The 24,665-nt window shown below is 39.2% G+C and overlaps 2 protein-coding genes across 4 annotated transcripts; one reads left to right on the top strand and one right to left on the bottom strand.

The window, feature by feature from the left end:
* Window positions 1–249: 249 nt before the first annotated feature.
* Window positions 250–24,450, bottom strand: LOC131129802 (AP-1 complex subunit sigma-2-like). 3 transcript variants are annotated; one of them, XM_058073676.1, is made up of 8 exons: window positions 24,334–24,450; window positions 17,071–17,155; window positions 16,543–16,721; window positions 14,198–14,306; window positions 13,985–14,122; window positions 12,425–12,455; window positions 6,826–6,888; window positions 1,730–5,388 (listed from the first exon to the last, which is right to left on the bottom strand). In XM_058073676.1, the coding sequence occupies exons 3-7, from the start codon at window positions 16,719–16,721 to the stop codon at window positions 6,827–6,829; spliced, it is 519 nt and encodes a 172-aa protein (XP_057929659.1). In that variant the 5' UTR covers window positions 17,071–17,155; window positions 24,334–24,450; the 3' UTR covers window positions 1,730–5,388; window position 6,826. The 3 variants fall into 3 exon arrangements, with proteins under 3 accessions (XP_057929660.1, XP_057929659.1, XP_057929662.1); XM_058073677.1 differs by lacking the exons at window positions 1,730–5,388; window positions 6,826–6,888; window positions 12,425–12,455 and adding an exon at window positions 250–714 and having other exon boundaries at window positions 24,334–24,403; XM_058073679.1 differs by lacking the exons at window positions 6,826–6,888; window positions 12,425–12,455 and having other exon boundaries at window positions 24,334–24,446.
* LOC131129799 (retinoschisin-like) lies at window positions 18,582–23,523 on the top strand. The gene is made up of 6 exons (XM_058073674.1): window positions 18,582–18,775; window positions 18,865–18,890; window positions 18,981–19,158; window positions 20,351–20,492; window positions 20,576–20,771; window positions 22,489–23,523. Exons 1-6 carry the CDS (start codon window positions 18,634–18,636, stop codon window positions 22,639–22,641), a joined length of 837 nt encoding a protein of 278 aa, XP_057929657.1. The 5' UTR covers window positions 18,582–18,633; the 3' UTR covers window positions 22,642–23,523.
* Window positions 24,451–24,665: the final 215 nt, after the last annotated feature.

Below are 24,665 nucleotides of genomic sequence, written 5' to 3'. Positions count from 1 at the left end.
ACAACTCAAAACCCACCTCTTTAAATCTGTTTTTAATGTCTAACCTTCTATATCTGACTGCTGTGCCCCGCCCCGCTTTTTTAACTGTGTACTAACCAATGAATGTTGTATTTTGGTGTGTCTTTTATTCTGTTTACTTGCTCTATTCAACTTCATTCTTTTGTAAAGTGTCTTTGAGTATCTTGAAAAGCGCTATACAAATAAAATGTATTATTATTATTATTAATAAGTACTGTACTATTGTAGTCATTTTAATAAGCATTTTCCAGTGTTTATTGTTTTCAAGCTCAGGCCGCCTTCCAGTGCATGAATACAACAGACAACCAACGTGAGTATAAAAGTACTTTTTTTCCCGTAACTCTTTGGTTCTGTGAATGTAATATTTGACTTCCCTTTTTTAAACGCTAAATATAAGGCTATATAATATACATGTAATCTTTGGTACTGTGGATTAAACACTAAATATCCAGTAAAGACGATACAGTACACATACACTCTCCAGTTACAGTTCAGCTTCTGTGAAATAGACAATGTTCTGGGGAACACTGACCCAAATACAAAGAGTGCGACGTTAAAATAGAAAAAAAAAAGAGCGATTGTGCGAGTGTGTTGTAAAATTGGCCGCACGCAGCAGGACGGATGGAGGCGTGGCCTGTGGAGGATGTATTATGTCAAGCCGATTTCCTCCAGGACACTCCGTGGGATCTCTCCATCCTGTGGAGGAAGAACAACAACTACATTAAAGGCCAAACACACACTGACAAAGCTCAGCATTCATCAGTAATAAAAGTAATAAAAGTTAAATGTTGAACACATAGAGACAGTGGTTCCCAAACTTTTTTTTGTAGATTATTATTTTGAGGCCTTCCGCTTTGGGTCATACTGAGGATTTTTGTCATTTACGGTATGCATTTATCTCTAGTCATATTCAAGCTACAACCTTTAGAAATAGTCCTATCAAAACTGAATATTTTCTGAACTGAATAGTTTCTTTCTATGTTGTGAATTCAATGCACCCAAGGCTTAAAATGACAGCTAAATACTGTATTAGATTTTATCATCATGATGAACATTAATAGGATTGCATTCATTTAATTGCATCTTATCAATCAATAAAATATCAATTAATAAAATAGTTTTCTATACAAAAATCATTTTCAACATTACTTTGACCAGGACCATTCATAGAACCCCTGCTGAGAAAGTGGTACTCAAGTGCAGGTCCTTGTTTTGTTTGTAAAACTAGCCTGTCTCACGACGGTCTAAGCCAGTGGTCTCAAACACGCGGCCCGCGGGCCAAATGTGGCCCGCAGGACACTAGTTTGAGCCCCCCCGCCTTGATATGAAAGTTTAATGTTAGTGCGGCCCGCGCAAGTTTGATATGGATGCTGTATGGTATCATGTACCCAGAAAAAATTATTAAGTTTGATTAATGTTCATGTTAAAGGTTAAATAACTGTTAATAGTTATCCTCCCTATCTGTGTGGAAGTGGTAAGTTTTTGGCTATTTACGTTTAAAGGAAATAACTTGAAGGCTACCGTTTAGGTCGCTAGCTCTCTAGTTTGCGAGTTAGCATGTGTCTCAAGATCCTGCAGTTGCGCAATATGTTGTAAATAAAAAGAGTATAAATTTGTGTTGTAATGTTTTGTCATGTCTACAGGGCTCTAATAATGCTTTGTTAATTTTAATCTGAAAAAAATAATTTGTCTACCCACCAACTATATGTGGTTTCTTAAGTTTTTATTATTTTCCGTTTTATTCTTATTATTATATTTATTTCTGATTGATTTTCTTTATTCTTGATTTGTTTATTTATTTTTCATCTTATTTTGTGCAGAAAAATAAAAATTAAGATATTTGAGAACAGTGGAATGTTTTATCAGAGCTTTTCTTGTAGGAAATCGGAACCGAAGCACTGAAAAAGTTTGTATATTTTTCTGTTTTTTAATAAATGCGTTTGTTTTTTTTGGAAAACCTGATGCGGCCCAGCCTTGCCGAGACTCTAGCTCCAGTAGCCCCCAGGTAAATTGAGTTTGAGACCCCTGGTCTAAGCCCATGCAGCTCACGTTCCCCATTAGTGGATGAACAACCCAACGCTTTGTGAATTCTAACTTTAAAGAAAAACTGCACTTTTGGAATTTTGCTCATCATGCACAATCTTTATCCGAGATGTGAACACACATCTTTCTCTTTTAATGCATTTTAAAATATATAAAAACTTGTGATGTCCAACATATTGATAACACATCTCCCGTGGTGGAATGAACACATACTATGTGTTGTATACAGCATTCTTTAAATATTGGTTTTCATGAACGGGAAAAAAATCAGATACCTATATCAAATGATATCGCATTTTTATTCTAATATTGGTACCGATAATTATTAATAATTAATTATAAACATCGCTAATAAAACCAGATAAAAAGGGGCAGCTCATTAATGCACACAATGGGACATACCGCTATGGTTTTCTATAACCATGCAGTGAACTTGCTGCTGGCGAGTGTGTGGCGTAGGTAGTCCCTAGCTGGCAATGTAGCTAGCCGGTGTGGTATGTCGAGGTATCACGACGCCATTATCATAGTTAATGTTAACAAAAATAATAATAACATTGTCGATGTAGCTTGGTTAATGTGCATGTAAATACAGCGTTTTTGGTGATTTTTTGAGTTTTTTCTTACATTCTTAGCTGCTTCTTTTTATCAGTTTTGATATGTTTAAAACGTGCAGAAAGAGAATGCTGTGTCTTCATGTCTCACATTGAAGTGCAGTTTTACTTTCGCAAATATATAACATTTTCATAAAAATAAATGTATTTAGATTAAAAAAAAACATCAATTTAAGAGTAAATATATTTGTAAATATGAAAACAGCTTTCCAATCCAGTTGTACAGTATATCCTGTTAATGTATTTGACCCATTAATGTTATTATTATTATTATTATTATTATGACCTTTTTTGCTGGATAGCATTTAAGCAGCACTTACTTTTGCATCCTAACAGGACACGATGAGCATAAAGTAGAGAGAAAAAAACTTCATCAACCTTCAGAAAGTACATATTTTGACACAACTAAATAATAAATACAACATTATGAGACATGAACCCGTCCAGATAATACCACATAAAAAAGACACCATCGTGCTTCATAACAGGAACCATTTATTTACCCATCATCAACATTTAAAAGTGTCTAACGATGAAATCAGTGCCATCAATCAATAGATTGCATTAAAACATTTTGGGTGCTTACCAAAGTGTGAATTTTATAAATTTTAAAGCTAATTATTCCAACATAGTTATGTGCCAGGCCAATCAAGACCCTTATTTCATCATATCAGATGAACTATAAATCATAATGTCTTCTAGTGTATTGATGCCTGCCAATCTAAAACACAATCAGTACATACCATTACATAACAGAGACTACTGGTATGGTAACTTGAGTGAATACATGACACAAAAATAACCCGAATATCTTCTTTGAAATGCAGCAATGCACATCTCTAGCTTACTGAAGGGTAGAGTTTTCTCCTAATTACCCTCTGATGACCGCTGGGGGGCACACTTCCAAGCGTCTCACAAGGGAATATACCACATCCAAGAACAGAATTTTTAGCATTTTGTTATGTAGTACTTAAAATAAAATATCTTGCTGCTAAAACATAACAGAATATAGTCGGGGTGTTTCCAGCGAGGGCCACATTCTACTTATTATTATTATTATTATTATTATTATGTAGCTCGATATATTTCAAGACAAACTGCATCTCAGCTTTGTGATATACTGTAGGTTTAAAAACGTGTATTATTAGTATCAACGTCACTTTTTCTCTTTATAGGTTGACTTAGTTTTTGTACAATTCTAGCTATATTACCACTTTCTTTTTTTTTTTTAAACCAATATCTAATGTGTTTTTTTTTCTTGTAATATTTTTACTTTTTCCTCAACCTAATTTTCACAAAAATTAGCAACCAAGCGAACCAAGCTCCTGCCCCGTTTATACAAGGACCGGATGGCACGTAGTAGCGCGCCACCAATCTCGTACTCCCGGAGCGCCCCCCCCAAAGTGAGGGACATCCTCGCGAGGGTGTAGAGCTGGTTCAGTGTTCCGCGACCAGGACAAAAACCGCATTGGACCTCTTGTAGCAGGGATTCGACCAACGAAACCCGTCCACCCCCGGAGCTTTGCCACTGAGGAGCATTTGGACCACCCCAGATACCTCAGCTAAAGTGATGGAACTGTCCACGTATGTGTCCTCAGACTATTCTTCCTCTATGGATGGAATGTCAATGTGATTGAGAAGGGCCTCAAAATATTCCTTCCACCGTCCAACTACATCCTCAGTCGAGGTCAGCAGGCCCCTGCTTCCCTTTTCTGAGGCACCGGATGGTGTACCAGAACCTCTTTGAGGCCGACCGAAAGTCGTGCTCCATGGCCTCACCGAATTCCTCCCACACCCGATTTTTTGCATCGACCACCGCCGAAGCCGCGTGGTCTGACGATACCTGTCAGCTGCTTCAGGAGTCTCACAAGCGTATCCACAACTCACCTTTTCTATTTCACAATGCATTTATTTCTAGTCTTCTCAAATTATCAACTGAAAACCTGAGTGAAAAGGACGTATCCACTGCCTTCTGAAGCGCGGATGCAGCCTACTCGCTCTTCTGTGCCCGAAGATACAATATCAGTGTGACATCAGTGTGGCGCAAACACTCAGTGGTCACAGGTCATCTATCATTTTGCAGTCTGTTAACAGTGCATTGTGTATAACTACTTACTGATCTAACACTGTATTACGAGATGTTTAAAAAGGAAGCGTTTCCGTGTAGATGTGGCCTAAAAGCACTGAATTGAGTATCTCTTGCTTTCTCCTACAGGTATGAAGAGTGTGCTTCTACACTTGCTCCATGTTTTAAGTGCTTTCAAATAATCTCTGTTGTGATTTGGTGTAAATAAAACTGACTAGAAGAAAGTTGAAATAGTTGGAAAATACACAAAAAAAAACCTGCAACAGTAAAAACCTTTTCAGCAAAATGACAAAGCTGAGATGCATTTTTCTTTCTGGCAATATACAGTATATAACTTCTTAGCATATCCATTCTTCACTATGTGGCCCTCATCTGTACACCTGATTTACATGAATGACTATGGGAAATGTAGCATTGCTGGGCAAGGCGTGTAGCAGCATTTTTGATTCCCTCGTTAAAGAGTTACAATGGATGTTTGATGAGTCCAGTAGGTTGAGCTGTAGGGACATTGTAAGCGTTGTTGTGTCAGGACAGGGACAAGGACATGGAGCATGCATGGAGGACAGCAGCAGCAGCAGCAGCCATGGCAGCCATTCAGTACACTGGTACGGTAAAGTACTCATGACGGGGCTGAGGGAGACAAACTGCTTTTTTAACACAGGCTAGAAGGAGATTTATTACAGTATTCTGATGTCTCCATGCAATGAATACTACATCAAATTCATACATACACATGACATGACACACAGAACTACTACATCATCATGCTGTCTTACATCAGGGGTGCCCAAAGTGCGGCCCGGGGGCCATATACAGCCCAAAGCTGTTTTTTTTGTTTTGTTTTTTTAATTGGCCCACAGCACATTTTAAAAATATAGTACACAAATTGAGAAATCAGCAAAACAAAAAGTCTATTATGAAGTTGAAGGACATTTTTAAAGTGATAATATTACCAAAAACAAAACTTTTTTTTAAAATTAACGTGCATAAAAATTTTAATATGAGAATAAAGTCAAAATCTGAGGATAAAGTCAGAATTATGAGAAGAAAATTTTCTCGAAAAAAAGCTGAAATAGTTAAAAAAAAACATCAGAAATTAAAAAAAATCTGCATTAAGAATAAAGTTCAAATATTAAAAGAAAGAAGTTATGTTCGATTTTACAAGAGTATACTCATAATATAAAAAAAAGCATCATTGTAGTTGCATAGGGTTGAAATATTAAAGAAAATAGATGAAGTTTTTTTTCCAACTCTATTACGATTACTGTGAGTAAACAAAGTTTGAGAAAATTTGGTTCATAGTGGTAATTATGTGAAGAAAACTTAAAAGAAAAAAGTTGAAATTGGAAAAGCCAAGACGGCATAATGAGTATTATTAGTTCCTTAAACTAATAGTGTTTTATTTAAACATACATCACAAAGATGAGTTGCAGTATTTTTTCTTTACAAAAAATGAAAGTGGAAACGTTGCATCCTTTCATTTTTCACTATGTGGTCCTCCCTGGAAAAGGTTTGGACACCCCTGTCTTAAGTGAATTAACAGGACTTGGGTGAAGGGTAAGGGGTTGACTTGTGGAAAAGGAACCAGACAAGGAGTGTTGAGTCTGTAATCTAAGCAGGAGTACTGGTCCAGAAACCTGACCTGAACAGGACTGAGGGAGACAGGACCAGGAAGTCAGAGAAATGAACCAAGAAACCAACCAGGAGAACTGGACCCGGACCATTGACCACAAAACTGACCAGTACCACTGAGCCAGGAACCTAATGCTACGAACCAATAGACAAAGAGCACTGAACCAGGAACAGCAGACCTGCAATCAGACAAGGAGTGCTGGACCAGGAAGCAGACTACGAACACTGGACAAGGGAGCAGGTGTAACCGATACTTGACCTGGAACACTGGGCTTCAACCCAACCAAGAGCACTGGTCCAGGACAATAACCAGAAGACTGGACATGAACTATAGACAGACTACAGATGTAAAAAGACTATGGTCTTTATGGTGTTATCACTACAGGGATCTTCTAGTACTAGTACTAGTGACCTAAATCCATATGGAGTATTCACCTCAGCGGGTCAAGTTCTGGAAGAGACCAGAAGACTCTGAGGTGACATTTGGGACCGCCATACCTGAGAGTACATAAAAAGCAATAGGACGTAAGCTCCTGGACTGTCCTCATTCTCTCAGCTTCATTTTGGGATGTCTTAAACAAGCTCAGTGTGAAAGCTTCCGGGACGTCCTCATCCCAGCTAAGACCTGAATCTGGCTCTACTAACTACTAACTACTGGACTAAAGAGTCTTGTGTGCATGCAGACATGGTCCATGCCTCCAGTGTTGCCAACTTATCCTATATTTAGCAAGCATTCAGACTAGGGATCGACCGATATGTTTTTTTTGGGGCCGATGCCGATACTGATTTTTTTCACCCTTAGCCGATGGCCGATTTTGCTTGGGCCGATATTTGTGGCTGATACTGCTTTTGATCCCTCAATTTACATGATAAAATGACCATGATAACAAATATTACAGGTCTCATGTTTAAACAAATATTTATTGAAATGTAAACACTGAACACAGTAGGATTCAGCTTTCTTAAACACACATTTAAACAGCATTATCAACTTTAAAAGGAATAAATATTCAACCATGTGCAAAACATCGTAGTTTAAGTTTATCTAGCATCGATGTGATGACTGCTCCTCCGTAGCGTGCCTGACTGTAAATCATGCAGTGGAAAAATACATTGGCAAACCCATGCGTGTATCAGCCGATACCGATAACAGGAAAAAACGCAAATATCAGCCAGATATATTGGCCGGCCGATGTATCGGTCGATCCTTAATTCAGACCCCCAATCACCTTGCACAAAATTGTAGCAACTTTCTCTGATTTTATTGAACACTTATGGTGTCTCCCATACATCCATTTACTTTATTTATGGCAGGGTGCCCACACTCATAAACACATTATAATGGGACTATGAATGCAGTCTGCCAATCTCCAAAGAATAGTTGAGGTCATAACTGTGTTTCTTAAGGGGGACCTATTGGGCTTTTTCCACTTTTCTGACATGTTGTAAGTTTCAGATAATGAGGTTTGCGCATTTGGGATGGCTCAAAACGCTCGGTTTCAGAAGGCATGGTAAAACCCATTTGTGATGTCACAGAGGAGCAGATATCCTTATATGGGCGTGGCTACAGATAAACTCCAGATAAACTCTATGCCCTCCCCTAAGCTCTGCTTACCCTGGCCTTCCCCAAACTCTCCTTCTCTGTTTACGTTGCTAGCAATGGCTCGTAAGGGAATGCCACATGTGTTTCTTCTTTCTCTTACGGCTTTTCCCTTCAGGGATTGCCACAGCAAATCAACCGCCTCCATCCAGTCCCGTCTTCCGCATTTGTCTCTCTTACACCAACTACCCTAATGTTGTCCTTCAATACATCCATAAACCTCCTCTTTGGTCTTCCTGTACGCCTCCCACCTGGCAGCATCCTTCTACCAATATATTCACTATCTCTCCTCTGGACATGTCCCAACCATCTCAGTCTGGCCTCTCTGACTTTATCTCCAAGGCCTCTAACATGTAATGTCCCTCTGAGGTACTTGTTCCTCATCCTATCCATCCCGGTCACTCCCAATGAGAACCTCTGCATCCTCATCTTTGCTACCTCCAGTTCTGCTTCCTGTCTTTTCCTCAGTGGCACTGTCTCTACACCAAACAACATGGCTGGTCTCACCACAGTTTTGTATACCTTTCCTTTCATTTTAGCTGAAAGGCAGGCGGCAGCTCCAATATGTAGCGTTACCGTTCACTAGTAGCCTGAGGCATTGTTAGAGAGTGTGTGGTGAAGATATTCACTAGCCGGCTGGTACCTAGCCAGTGTGGTGTGACGAGGTGTCACTATGCAAGTAATGTAGCTCTACGGCGTCACAAGAAGGCTTTATCGGTGGAATTGGTGGAACCCATTACGTGTATTCTTAGCTGCCGCTTTTCATCTGTTTTCATATCTTTACAACACAGAGAAAAAATTGCAGTGAGGAGAGGGGGGTGTGAGAACAAGTCATGCAGACATAGGAATGTCAAATTATGCAAATGAGGTCAGCCAATAGCTACTTTGCTCACAGAGGAGTTGGCAACACTTGAAGGCTGTCGCCCTGAACATGCCAATGGAGCCCTCAGCACAACAGCTTGCTACTCAACCTCACTGGTCTCCAGTTTGGTGCTACGAATAAGCAAGTGAGCCAATCAGATAACGTCCTGCCCCCTACGTGACTGTCCAATCCTGCCCTTTAACTTGCATTGCGCAACGCAAATACTGTAAGTCAAAGAATAGTTAGATTTGGATGGTGCAATGATTGACAGCTTGTCCACATTGGGACTATGGAACTTGGAAGGGCTATGCTTGGGTTGCAGTCAATGTGGTATCCTCTCAGGACTAATTCTATGGCACATTTCTTCCCATTTATGACTTACCTCATGACTTTATGTTCCCAGCGAGTGTTGACTCACCACTTCATAACAACATGAAGTGTTTATGGCTCAAATATAGTACGGTACCGTACAACAGAGGAGTTATTGCTAAACAGTGGCTCCAGAGCAGTCATCACACTATATAGATACCAAAAACATAGACATAGATCAATTGTTTCACAAGAAAAATACCAATAAACATGGGGAACATGTTTCCTACTCCTGGATTGTACAGATTTTTTAAAAATGATTTATTGTTCCAATAGGGAAAATGTAGCATTTTATCAGCAACATGTCTGTGGATATAGCAACGTGCATCTCAAACACCTTAATTGCAAGGCATTGAATCAGTGGCAATTGGACTGATCAGCAAACATTTCACCTCGCATCCGATCCGAGCAGGCTTCATCGGTTCATGCTCAAAGACTAGATAGGACAGCTGTAGTTTGACCATAGACTGTTAGCTTGTTGAGGTCTAGTCTCACTAAATGCGGCCCGCAGGACACTAGTTTGAGGCCCCCGCCCAGATATGAAAGTTTAATGTTAGTGTGGCCCGCGCAAGTTTGATATGGATGCTGTATGGTATCATGTACCCAGAAAAAATTATTACGTTTGATTAATGTTCATGTTAAAGGTTAAATAACTGTTAATAGTTATCCTCCCTATCCGTGTGGAAGTGGTAAGTTTTTGGCTATTTAAGTTTAAAGGAAATAACTTGAAGGCTACCGTTTAGGTCGCTAGCTCTCTAGTTTGCGAGTTAGCATGTGTCTCAAGACCCTGCAGTTGCGCAATATGTTGACTATAGTTGTGTTTTGTCATGTCTACAGGGCTCTAATAATGCTTTGTTCATTTTAATCTGAAAAAAATAATTTGTCTACCCACCAACTATATGTGGTTTCTTAAGTTTTTATTATTTGCCGTTTTATTATTATTATTATTATATTTATTTATTACTGATTGATTGATTTTCTTTATTCTTGATTTGTTTATTTATTTTTCATCTTATTTTGTGCAGAAAAATAAAAATTAAGATATTTGAGAACAGTGGAATGTTTTATCAGAGCTTTTATTGTAGAAAATCAGAACCAGAGCACTGAAAAAGTTTGTATATTTTTCTGTTTTTAATGAATGCATTTTTTTTTTTTGGAAAACCTGATGCGGCCCAGCCTTGCCCAGACCCTAGCTCCAGTGGCCCCCAGGTAAATTGAGTTTGAGACCCCTGCACTAGAGACAAGGGTGGATAGATTTTTTGTTGGTCTTTTGAGAACTGTTTTTTGGGGGGGAGGTACTCAGGGTCTCTCCTAAGTGTCCTGGGAAGACCTGGAGCTGGATGAAGCATCCTGGGAGAGAGAAGTTTGGTCTTCTCCTTCAACCCAAAATCCAAAAAGCTGGATAGATGGACATCTTATTTCATAAACAGAAAGTTATATGTCAGCATAGCACCATCATCAAGGAAATATGTGGTGGTCCTTAAGGTTCAATTTTATGTGGGATTTTTAAAAATGATTTATTTACATGCTGCCACTAGAACAGGTCATCAGGAGACACGGTATAAACCTCCATACTTACCCTGACCATACCAAGCTACCCACCTTCCCGTGCCTGCTGACAACCCTCTGGACACTTTGGACGGCTGCTTACTTTGAAAACCGAGGCTCTAGTTATCGGGCCCAAAGCTCAGAGAGAAAGGCTCCAAACAATCTCCCTCCAACCGAGTGAGCGGATTAAAAGACTTCAAAGTGTGACATGACTGTGAGCTTGACTTTAAAGCCCGCATCAGGTCCATGACTAAGGTTGAATGTACCCAATAAAATGACACTGCTAAGTGTAGCACCCTTGCTGTCCTGAGCCAATGGTGATACTTCATCCGTGCCTGACTATTACAGCGCTCTAAAGTAGCTATACTTACTTCACAAATCAGCGGCGCGCCTACTCACGGGAAGCAGAAAGCGAGAGCACATTACAACTGATGAAGCCTGCTCAGATGAGTGGCAAGTTAACAGTCCAGCTGCAGTTGGTTGGTTCAATGCCTTGACGAAACTTCAACATGGGGTTTTCACTTCCTATAGCCACTGTAGTACTAGTAGTAGTAGTAATAGTAGTCGTCATAGTAGTAGTAGTAGTAGAGTACATGGTGCTGTCAAAGAGTAACTGGTAAAAGTGAATCATGGTCTAAAGCAGGGGTGTCCAAAATACGGGGCAGGGGCCATTTGTGGCGTGTGTTTTCTTTTTTTTTGTGCCGGCAATAAATAAATAAATAATGTAACAAAAAACAATTTTTTACAATAATAACATAATGAGGAAAACATTTTAGTAGCAATTTTAGTAGCATAATTTTGAAATTATGCTACTAATTATGCTAAAAAAGTTGTAATTTTATGAAAGTTAGTTCATATTTTCCATTTAGGAAATAGTGATAATATTATAGAAATAAATGGAAAAATAAGACAAGAGCTGAAATCGTTGCAAAGAGTTGTAAAAGTAATAATTCTATAATTTTCTACAAAGGTATACTACAAAAATAAAGTCTAAATATTCTAAGAATACAGTCATAATTACAAAGAAAATTTACTGGAAGAAAGTTGAAATTTCTGGAATTGGAAAAACAAATAGCTGGAATTAAAAAAAAACAGAAAAAAGGTGGAATGTTGCATTTTTAATTAGTATAAATTGGTGGGAAAAATAATGTCTTTTTAGTGGTATGGAGTTGGAATATTATGGAAAAAGTATGTTTTTTTTTATCAGTTGTAATATTATGAGAAACAAAGCAAAATAAAGTTAGGCAAAACCAGGAAAATCTGGTTGGGGGACATTTTTGTTTTAAAATTATGGGAATAAAGTCAAAATATTAAAAAAAACATTTACAAAGATAATTGAAAAAAGCTGAAATATTTGGAAACATGGTTAAAGGTTAAGGAGTGAAGTTGATATTATAATAGGCAATATGACAAATCTGAGATGTAGTTTTGTCTTGAAATATACAGTATATAACTTCTTAGCATATCTACACGTGTTGATGTACAAAATAGCCAAGTGGCAAATTTGCATCCTTTCATATTTCACTATGTGGCCTCATTGGAAAAAAACATTTGGACACCCCTGGTCTAAAGGGTTTACAGCCTTTTAGCGGGTCTACTGTGTTTACTTCTACTGCGCTAACACTACTAGCATGAGGGCTAACAGCAAACGGTACCTGCAAACATGCGCATCTGAGAGTCTATGTTCTGCAAGTTGCACCAAAAATAGCAAAAGAATACACAAGCAAAGAGAGAAATGGGATTTAGACGCTGAGGAGACAGATCAGAACAGCAAGCCTTAGCAGAAAAGCACTGTTAGCATGCACCCCCCCGCCCCCCCAAAAAAAGAATGATTTGACAGGATTCATATCAGACAGGAAGTGATATTAAATTACAGTTGCTTTTGTTGTTTAGTCCTTTGACACACATAAGTAGAACTGCAATACAGACACTTTTTACTTTTATACACAATACAGTCGTCCCTCGTTTATGCAGTTAATTGGTTCCAGACCCAAACTTTTTGACTCGTGAGCCACATTGGGTTGGAGGTGCTGTCTATTTTAGGTGATCATCAAATGACCTTCTTGCTCACCGTACAACGAACCAAAAATACATCTACAGAAAATGAACGCATCACAAAAATCAACCACTACTATGTAGGTGATAAACCACAACTAAGAGCTACAAAAAAACTGTTATTTCAAAATGCCCACAAGGTATGCTGGGTAGTCGAGCTGCATAATATGATCTATGATCGGATATCAAGTGTATTTTTACTCCTCATTTACTTCTCTGAACATATTTTGCAATCATTCAAAAATGCAAGAAATATGGAAAAATGTTGGGGGAGTACCACAAGCTACCCAGCATGCCTTGCGGCAGGAACACCGTTTTTTTTTTGGCATGGCAATTGTGAGTAGATATTTATTTGAATGCCCATATGTTACTTTGTGCGTTGTGTGTGTTCTGTTGTGGATGACATTTTTGTTGAAGCTACAGAATTCAGCTTCTGGCAACTCAAGCATGCTACAACAGCACTGCAAGTCATGTTGCGGGCTGCAGTTTCGATGTTAGAGATTTGAAAAAAAAAAAAGGAATCTGGATTGAGACGCTTGGTAGGCTTACCACTTCCCCACGGAATAGGAGGAGAACGTCTTTATTCATTATTTATTAATACTACTTTAATACTTTTTTATTTATTAATACTAATAATGGGCCAACCACAAAACCATGATAGAGCGAGGGACAACTGTACCAGTAGTATTCTTTATCATTACAAATATGAAGGATTCATAGATGATTTATAACTTTAAGAATGCTGTCTTATTGTATGTATTCATCAAGATGGATTATGCAAGAATATTAAGCCCTTCACAAAAACACTAATTCATTTTCTATGCTTCTTATCCTCACGAGGGTTGCGGGTGTGCTGGAGCCTATCCCAGCTGTCTTCGGGCGAGACTGGTGGCCAGCCAATCACAGGGCACATATAGACAAACAACCATTCCCACTGACGTTCATACCTATGGACAATTTAGAGTTGCCAATTAACCTAACCTAAGAAACCAGGACAAAACCCAAGCATGTATGAGAAGAACATGTAAACTCCATCCAGAGATGCCCACACAGAGATACCAACCCAGACCTTCCACATCTCCTGACTGTGTGGCTAACATGCTAACAACTTGGCCACCAGGCAGCCCCTTACAATAACGAAACAAATGAAATTCCCTCACCTCCTGCAGCAGGTCGCCCTGCTCGATGGCCTTCAGCACGTTCTTCTTGGACGTCTCCTGAGTCTCGCCGCCCAGCAGGAACTCATCCAGAATGAAGTAAGCCTTCTCAAAGTTGAAGATGATGTCCAGTTCACAAACCTGTCCGCACAAAGGAGTGTTACAAGCAAAGAGGGAAAAGCATGGCGGAGATAAGATAAGCGATGAGGGGCTCACGCTGCCAAAGTATTTGTCCAGCAACTCCACGTATCTGTGGATGACCTCCAGCGTGATCAGCTCATTGTCCTGGGCCTCAATGGCGCAGCAGAAATACAAGCTGGCGTATCTGCAACACCGTAAGCATGCAAGGGTGGCTTGACAAAGTCTTCTCCGGACATTTGTATTATGACTATAAGCAGTATTATCTATTATAAGTACAAGCACTAAATTGAAATATGTGTACAAGTAATGCAAAAGATAGACTTTTCCAGAATTTAAGAAATAATATTTATATTATATTAGTTCTCAACAACAAAAGGTAGAAAAAATGCTACAAGGTTACATTTCAAGCATAACTATACTATAACACACATATTTAGCCATATATATTTAGCCAAGGGGCTGCACGGTGAACGGGTGGTTAGCACGCAGGCCTCACAGCTAGGAAACCCGAGTTCAAGTCCACACTCCGCCATCTCTGTGTGGAGTTTTCATGTTGTCCCCATGCATGTGTGGGTTTTGTGCGGGTACTCCGGTTTCCTCCCACATTCCAAAAACATGCTAGGTTAAATTGGCGACTCCCAATTGTCCATAGGTATGAATGTGAGTGTGAATGGTTGTTTGTCTATATGTGCCCTGTGATTGGCTGGCCACCAGTCCAGGGTGTAACCCGCCTCTCGCCCGAAGACAGCTGGGATAGGCTCCAGCACCCCCGCGACCCTCATGAGGAAAAGCGGTAGAAAATGAATTAATGAATGAATATTTTTTCCCACTAATTATATGTACAATAATAAACATACCAGAATATCATTTTTGCATGACCAATTATGGTATTTGTATTATTATGACCTTTCTTCACTGATTGGCTGTGAGAAGTCACATAGTACAGGCCTTATGAGAGGTGTTCACTTCATCCTGCCGCGGGTTCTTTAGCGCAGATAATCCCTTGCATGCTCTTAAAGCATCATGTGACCACTGGCTAACAAAGGAGGTCCTCTGTTGATCCCACAGCGACTGTTGGTCCAAAAGCGATGCAGACATCACAGGAAGCAACTTCCCTCCAACACAATGACTTCATGAATCCATCAGGGCAAATCAATTGCAATATTAAACTGAAGAGAGTACCGCGCCTTACAGCAGTCTATTTGAGAGGAGTACAAATGCAAGTACATAGCCACTACCAAATAATAAAATAAATATTACAGGTTCTTCATCAAATTTTAAATCATGAAATAGGGGGCATGGGAAAAAAAAGCTGTCCTCCGGGGGGAGTGTGAAGGGAAATAACTGAGACCTGGCGTCTGCAAAGCGATCTTTTCAAGTTTATACTTGATTGAGATATTTTGTCGGCTCATCTGAACTCATACTGAAAATGGTAATGGTTTCTATTTAATTTGAATTGAGTGCATCCCATAATCAGTTCACAGTTCCACATGTCCAAAAGGAGTAGGAAGAAGCAAAGTTTATTAAATCCTACCCCTCCATCTGGTTCTTTTACAATCAGTAACTGTTACATTTGTTCACTTCCTGCTTTCCATAATACAGTTGAAGGTTTTTTTTTTTGTTTTTTTTTTATTTTGTAATTTTTTGTCCCGTACCGAAGTACAAGGTGATATGACCATACAATGACATAATGGGTACCATAGTAAGTGTCAATATAGTGATATATACAGTATATCATGACTGGTTCAAGACTTTTCATCCTTGTATTTAGCAAACATCAACTGCTTGTATTGTTTCGTTTGTGCATTGTTTGAGGTCCTTACTCAGTCCATTCCATAGTTTGATTCCGCATACTGAAATGCTATGGCGAATTATATCGGGAGCCACTTTTATATTTTTCTGTATTTTTACATTTACTAAAAATTATATATATTTAAAAGACAACAGTTTGTTTTATTATTAGTTATTAGTATGGACTTTCACCGTCTCTTACATTTTGAATTTTTGCTCCATTTTTTTCTGGGTATGTTCTTGGTTTAACTTTATTTCTATTAAGTATTAAGTACAGCAGGCCAATAAAAAAACAAACTTGGTGTCTCGGGCCACACTTTGGGTCTACAGAATAAAGTAGACATGCGATGGCGCTACTATTTAAAGGGTTTACACCTCACACTAACCTGCCATCAGCTACGTAAACGCCAACCCAAATTGTGGCCACAGGCATTTTGCTTGTCAACTGCAGAGAGTAGCAAGCATTTATTTGAAGGAGACACATATGGATTGGTGGTCTTTTTTGTGCTACTTGGGAAAAGAAGAACAAAAAACTCTTATGAATAAAAGGCTATCAATGGAAGAAATATGTGACAATGATGGTAACTGTCAGAGCAGAGGCCACCACTGATTGTTTTGATTCTACTTACCTCTTGTACACAATCTTCAGATCTCTCCACTCCAGGAAGCTGCACATTTTGGGTTTACGGGCCAGTATGGTCTGCACTAACTCTCTGGTGATCTTTTTTTTCTCCTTATCAGAAAGCGGCACATACCACTTCTGGAGTCGAAGTTTGCCCTGTCTGCTAAAAAGAAGCATGAACTGCATCTGCGATGAAAGAAGGACACAGTGAGACACACTGGACAAAATGTCCTCAGCAAAGGCGTTTATAGGACAAGGAAGTGAAAAAGTGGACAAATAGTACATCAACACGTTTTCTACGATGCCATTTAAGAAATTGTAGAAAGCCAACAGACCAGAGTCAGCAAGTTAATCAAGGTAGAAGTAAAGTAAAAAAAGAAATAAAGGTGACGCGTGACTCGAAACGAACATAACAACGCTAACGGAAGTAAAGTCGCCGTTATTCGGCAATTACTAGCTGGATAGAAAACACAATACCCAGCAATCACGCGTCAGCCTAAATTCAAATAAAAAAGTATTACAAAAAACTTCTTACCTTTACATTAACATTGCTTTTCCCTCAGAAGAAGAAATGTACCAGCCATCACTACCCGTAGCCGCTGCTGAACACCATCAACTTCCTGATTGGACAGAGAATGCAGAGGTTGATGTTTCATTGGCTAAGGTTTAATTTCCGCCCTCAATATGATTAAATTCTGTGACACTCACTTGTAATGGCTGTCATTTACGTCAATCAAAGCCCAACGACGCGGATTGGACGAGGTCATAGATATAACGGCTAGGCTTCAGATCAAGAAAATACAATAGAATCCGGTGTCATTTTCCGTGAAACAAACCGCACAGTTTGGTTGCCATGATGGTGAGCAGAATGCACAAAATATACAAACCTAGTACCCCACTCCCAAAATCATTATGTATTATGTTATTATGTTATTATTATGTTATTATGTTATTTTATGTTTGTTAGACGTAACCAGATATGGGATTTGCGTCTGTGCTACATTGCTTTTTACGCAGCTTAGTATCGGTGGATGTCATAAGACAATATGCTACCCCATGGGTCTCAAACACGCGGCCCGTGGGCCAAATGTGGCCCGCAGGACACTAGTTTGAGGCCCCCGCCTTGATATGAAAGTTTAATGTTGCGGCCTGCGCAAGTTTGATATGGATGCTGTATGGTATCATGTACCCAGAAAAAATTATTACGTTTGACTAATGTTCATGTTAAAGGTTAAATAACTGTTAATAGTTATCCTCCTTATCCGTGTGGAAGTGGTAAGTTTTTGGCTATTTAAGTTTTAAGGAAATAACTTGGAGGCTACCGTTTAGGTCGCTAGCTCTCTAGTTTGCGAGTTAGCATGTGTCTCAAGACCCTGCAGTTGCGCAATATGTTGTAAATAAAAAAAGTATAAATGTGACTATAGTCGTGTTTTGTCATGTCTACAGGGCTCTAATAATGCTTTGTTATTTTTAATCTGAAAAATATTATTTGTCTACCCACCAACTATATGTGGTTTCTTAAGTTTTTATTATTTGCCCTTTTATTATTATTATTATTATATTTATTTATTACTGATGTATTCTCTTTATTCTTGATTTGTTTATTTATTTTTCATCTTATTTTGTGTAGAAAAATAAAAATTAAGATATTTGAGAACAGTGGAATGTTTTATCAGAGCTTTTCTTGTAGAAAATTGGAACCAAAGCGAAGTTTTTTTAATTTTTTTGTTTTTAATAAATGCGTTTTTTTTTGTTGTGGAAAACCTGATGCGGCCCATAAAGTCTGATGTAAATTTACATCCCTACTCATAATAGATAAAAACCTACTCCTTGCTGTGATTAATTATGAGTTAACTATGGACAAAATGTGATTAATCCCAATTAAAGCGTAAAATCGATGGGCAGCCCTAACAAATGTATGTACGTATACAGTATGTACTGTATAATTGATATTTCATTACCTTAAAATGTATAATAATAAGTTATATCAAATAAGTTTGCAGATGTACGAGAATAATTAGTCATTGGTAGGACAAAAGCCAAGGAAAATACCTCCCAAAAAAGGTCAGCCTTCCTCCTCTAAAGTTGTTGTCAGCCAATGAGGAGCATTAGAGAAGATAACGCCACCAGGCCGGTGGATTACTGTAATCTCATCACTTCACATTTTGAGCGCAAGAAGAGGAAGATGAAGGTCCCCACTGGTTCAGCGGCCGTCCTCTTCCTCCTCATTCTGTGTCAGGGTAATACGAAGATCTCTCATGAAGATGTTTGTCAATGCAATCTTCACATGTGTCTTTTGACCTTGCGTACGTGCTTCGATGTCGTTCAGCCCTGACCGCCGTAGACACTCAGGAGGTAGGAGGAAATGTGTCAACACCACAAAGTCCTGCAACGCCACTCACGGTTGCTTTCATAGCTTTTCCACTTTCTGTTCCAACTTGGCAGGAAGAGGAGATCCTCCATGAGGAGGAGCAGCAGATCTTGGAGACCTGGACCGGGAACGTCCAAACGTGCACCTGTGACTGTGAATCGCCCACGCGATTCCCGCCCACCGACGCCACCACCTCGCCTCAATCACCATTGACAGCGCCTCCTCAAGGTCACCTGCTGACTTGCATGCCAGGTGAGGTCACCTGGAATGACTTTTTTGTTCATGTTTGTACTCTCTGATCATGACTTGGCATTTCTTGGAATGCCAAAGGAATAGTTTGGTGGATATTTTATGTTCATGTTCACAAAAACGTCCGGTGTGAAATGCTGTTGACAAATGAAAATATTTTTTTTCTTGCTGGGAAACACCAACCACTTCCGCCTGAGCTTGCCTCGTAGAAAGATTTCCTGGGAGCCATAGCTAACAGCTGTAAACAGAACCAAGCAGAGCAGCGGGGAGGGCAGTCCTAGAGCATATCTGGCCTACAGCACATGCCCAAATAAGGAAGCCGGGCTCATTGTGATGTCACAAAGACCCAGTGTTGTCTCTGAAGCTCTTTCAAACGTCTTTCAGGGCTCACTTCCAAATGCGCAAACCTCATTATTGGAAACTTTGGCATGGTTTAACACCAGAATACAACATTTTAACTACATTTATAGGTCAGAAAAGTGGAAAAAGCATCATAGGTCCCCTTTTAATATATATATATATATATTTTCAGATTAATACATTTTTTTCATTTATTTTAATAAAATCTATTATTTTAATACAAAAATATTTTATGATCATACCTGGCAATAAAATCATTTCTTATCCTGATATTTCAACTTTATGCTATAAATTATGTTATTTTATTTCTTATAATATAGTCTCATAATTTCACTATTTTGGGAGGTTAAAGTCCAACTTTTTTTATATATATTTGACATGACGGTACTCTCTTAAAAATACTTTAGATTTTCAATTTTTGCTGTTTTCTTGTTCAATTCTGTTTTTAGAATGTATATTTTGTATATGTATATTTTTTAGAATTATTATTATTATCATCATTATTATCATTCATTTATTAATTTTCTACCACTTATCCTCACGAGGGTCGCGGGGGGTGCTGGAGCCTATCCCAGCTGTCTTCAGGCGAGAGACGGGGTACACCCTGGACTGGTGGCCAGCCAATCACAGGGCACATATAGACAAACAACCATTCACACTCACATTCATACCTATGGACAATTTGGAGTGGCCAATTAACCTAGCATGTTTTTGGAATGTGGGAGGAAATCGGAGTACCCGGAGAAAACCCACGCATGCACGGGGAGAAATTATTATTATTGCCATGTTTTGTGCATGCATCAATGTGGAGTTCCTGGTGTGTTGTGGTCCACAGAGTGTCCGTACCACAAACCGCTGGGCTTTGAATCTGGATCAGTGACGTCGGAGCAGATCAGCTGCTCCCATCAGGACCAGTACACCAGCTGGTACTCCTCCTGGGTCCCCAACAGGGCCCGCCTCAACAACCAGGGCTTTGGGTATATAGGTCCTGTCATTTACCCTAAAGACGTGCCTTATCGTATTCGGGTGACAACAGAGTATTGATGATGTGTCTTGCCAGGTGCGCTTGGCTCTCCAAGTTCAACGACCAGTACCAGTGGATCCAACTGGACTTGAAGGAAGTGGGCGTGGTGTCAGGCATTCTCACGCAGGGACGCTGCGACGCAGACGAGTGGATGACCAAGTACAGCATCCAGTACCGCACCGTGGAGACGCTCAACTGGGTCTACTACAAGGACCCGACTGGCAACAACAGGGTACGTTTGATTACCAAGATCCTCTTCCTTGCCTCTGTCACCACAGCGCTCGCTGGCGTGCTCCTTTCAGTGGAAACAAAAGCTGTACCGCCAACAAAAATGGCCCACCACCGCAAAAACAAGTTAGCATAGAAGAACTGATTTCTCAAAAAGTCACAATCTATTTTACAAAGAATAAAAAGTTTCCTTTATTTTAAAGAAAAGTCGTACTGTAGAAAAAGCTTGTACTCTTGCAGTAGTAGACTGAAGACTGAAATCATTTTGCAAAAAAAAATATTATTATGCTCATTTTGGACCCTTTATATTGAGTTGTGGACTCCTATAGAGCAGCTACACACAATAACCAGCACATAAAGCTTTCTAGATCTTCCAGAATCTACACTTATTCAGTATTTTAAAAAAAATCTGTTTTAATGTATTCCACCACCGGCCCGCCTCAAGGTACGCCTACTCTGCTGTGGTTGGTCACACTCCCAAATACATCGTAAGACTTCTGGTTTGTGCCGCTAACTGCGAATCCAAAAATTATAAGAGTGAATAAACGGCGATGTATCTTTTTAAAACGTCGGCTTTTAACATCCAGCCATATGTGTTGGATCCCAAATCCGATCCAGAAGTAGAGACTGGACAGTCCAAAGTTTCTCAAGAAAAGAGGTTACTTCAGGACGTCTCTTAATGGTAAGTAGCTTTAGCATTTTAGCATTAGGTTTTTTTCCAGCATCGGTCATGTGTAATGTGTTTTGCGGGACTACGAGAGTATTAAAAAACTCGAGTAGAGCCACTAATTGTGGTGGGAAAAGGCTATTGGCAACCCTGCTTCCTGTATGCACACTCTATAATGCTACACATACAACCACTTTTGCTCCATGACTTACATAAATAAATAAACAAACACAGTTAGGGCACTGATAAATTAGGGTTAGGGTTAGGTTTACTTACTGCTTGCCCACACCACCAAGTAACATTGGAAAGGTGAAGGACTTCAGCAAGTTTGTGGGCTAGTCCGCCCCTCTGTGACATCACAAATGAACAGTTTAACCACGCCTTTTCAAACCGAGCGTTTTGAGCTATCCCAAACTTCTTTCAGGGCTCACTTCCAAATGCTCAAAACTCATTATCTGAAACTTTGGTATGATTTAACACCAGAATACAACATTCTAACTATATTTATAGGTCAGAAAAATGCATAAAAAAATGCAGAAAAAGCATAATCGGTCCCCTTTATTAAAGTTAATATTTTTCAGATTAAGATAAAGAAGATAGAAGATAAAGATTAAAAAAGTTTTTCATTAAAAAAGTTGTAATGTTGCAAGATTTAAGTATAATTTGTTCATGATGAAAGTCATTTTTATAGAAAAAAGATTATAATAATACAACATTCTAACTATATTTATAGGTCAGAAAAATGGAAAAAGCATCATCGGTCCCCTTTATTAAAGTTAATATTTTTCAGATTAAGATAAAGAAGATAGAAGATAAAGATTAAAAAAAGTTTTTCATTAAAAAAGTTGTAATGTTGCAATATTTAAGTATAATTTGTTCAAGATGAAACTCATTTTTATAGAAAAAATATTATAATAATACAAAATAATCTCAGTTAAAAAAAAACCCTTGTCACTGGAGCGCAAAGCAGTACAAGTGTTTGAAGTACTTCATATTACATAGTCTACATACAGCATGCAAGTGCTTAAACGTGACAGGATGCCTTCACACTCAGGTGTTTTACGGGAATTCGGACCGCTCGTCCACCGTTCAGAACCTGCTGCGTCCACCCATCGTGGCCCGCTTCATCCGCCTGCTTCCTCTGGGCTGGCACACCCGCATCGCTGTCCGCATGGAGCTGCTCATGTGCATGAATAAGTGTGCTTGAATGTTTAACGTGTCGACCATGCAGGCTTGGAGGGAATACACAATCTCCCCTGGCATCAGACAGCACTTTGACAAGAGAATATACAGTATAGCATAAAGAACTAATTCATACTAGACACTACTTCACACTAACACAACTACAGTACTTTCAAAACTGCCTCCAATGAAAGTCGAAACGCGGAAAGAAACATTTCCGTCAAATCAACTCAAGCTGGACTATTCCACAATTAAAGTCCAAATCTTGCAAGAATCTTTTTTTTTCTGTTGTTTGACTTAAACAAGTAAGTGTCTCACAAGAGCCAAGTCTTTCACATCTGCATCATACAACAAAGTAATAATATCACATGAATAAAGTTATACTTATTCAAGACAATGTCATCATCTTATAAGTTCATTTTAGTTGCCAGTAAAAAACGTTACATGCATAAGTATTGTGGCACTCAAGGGTCTTGCTTTGCAGAGATCAACTTTTTAGTGGGGCGGCACGGTGGTCTAGGGGGTAGGGGTTAGCGTGCAGACCTCACAGCCAGGAGACTGAAGTTCAATTCCACCCTCGGCCATCTCTGTGTGGAGTTTGCATGTTCTCCCCGTGCATGCGTGGGTTTTCTCCGGGTACTCCGGTTTCCTCCCACATTCCAAAAACATGCTAGGTTAATTGGCCACTCCAAATTGTCCATAGGTATGAATGTGAGTGTGAATGGTTGTTTGTCTATATGTGCCTTACGCCCGAAGACAGCTGGGATAGGCTCCAGCACCCCCCGCGACCCTCGTGAGGAAAAAGCGGTAGAAAATGAATGAATGAATGAACTTTTTAGAGTGAGAGTGAGAGAGAGTGAGAGTGAGAGAGAGAGCGAGAGAGACAGGGAGGGAGAGAGAGAGAGAGGGAGAGAGAGAGGGAGGGAGGGATGGAGAGAGAGGGAGAGAGAGAGAGAGAGAAGTTTGCTTTTAACCGCTATGCAGCTCAAACTTCAAACTTCAACAAACCAACCACATCGGCAGCACCGCAAAGCACGCTGGGAACCAGGAAGTGCCACCAGTGACGCCACAGTATCAAAGCCAAATGTTTACAAAAATAATTTCATTTAAAGTTATCATATGAAGTCATTTTTTTACAAAAAAAATAGATGAAAGTTAAAAAAACAACTTGCAAGACTAAATAATTTGTAATCTTGAAGGATGAAAGTCATTTTTGGAGAAAAAAGTTGGAATTGCAAGATGAAAGTAATCTTTAAAAAAACATAGTGTAATGATCCTTAGGGGTATTATATGTTATGTGTTGTATTTGCGCATGTGTTGCCATGGAGAGATATGTTCCAGGGTTGGGAAGGAAATGGGGTGACGGACAGGAAGTGAAGCAGAACCCGCATGTTATTTGTATCTACTGTCGCTGTGTTTGACTTCTCCATGGTCTGCCAGAGACTGGAGCAGTGCAGGTATTGTTTTTATATGACAATAAAAACAATACAGTGCTACCTTGGCATAAGAGTGGCCCAACTAACCAGTGCTTTTCACATTTTTACATCTCTCTGATGATTTTGGCATCGAACTGCCAGCTAAATTGGACTTCCAGCTGCTATTGATGGGCTGTCAATGTGATGACCGTGGCTGAAGTCCAGTGTTTTGCTAGCGTTAGCCATTTAGCATGGAACTACCACAATGATGCACATTAGCACTCAAAGTCATCAAATCTTACCTTTATGCATTCCCACATAGTATCAGCATTCGGGAGCAAGTATGAGGTGAAAGAAAAAGGGGGAAAATACATCCAAATACATCCATACAGCCCTCTTTGCTTCGGAGAACGGTGCGTCGGAGCGTTCAATGACCGTCGAAAAAGTAGGACAAATTGCATTAAACATTCAAAATCTGTAGAAATAGTTAGAGTATTGTAATAAAATAATATTTACTGTGGTATAATGATGGATTTCTATGTATTCAATGTGTTTTAAAAGAAATGAAATGACATTAGGTTTGCAATTTGGATGAAATGTTGACACAAATAAACAAAAATATGTTAGTGTGAGA

Source organism: Doryrhamphus excisus, chromosome 5 (assembly GCF_030265055.1).
Source record: "Doryrhamphus excisus isolate RoL2022-K1 chromosome 5, RoL_Dexc_1.0, whole genome shotgun sequence".
In the NCBI taxonomy this organism is placed as follows: Eukaryota; Metazoa; Chordata; class Actinopteri; order Syngnathiformes; family Syngnathidae; genus Doryrhamphus; species Doryrhamphus excisus.
Note: the sequence above shows the minus strand (reverse complement) of the source record. Positions and strands in the feature narration are given on the sequence as shown.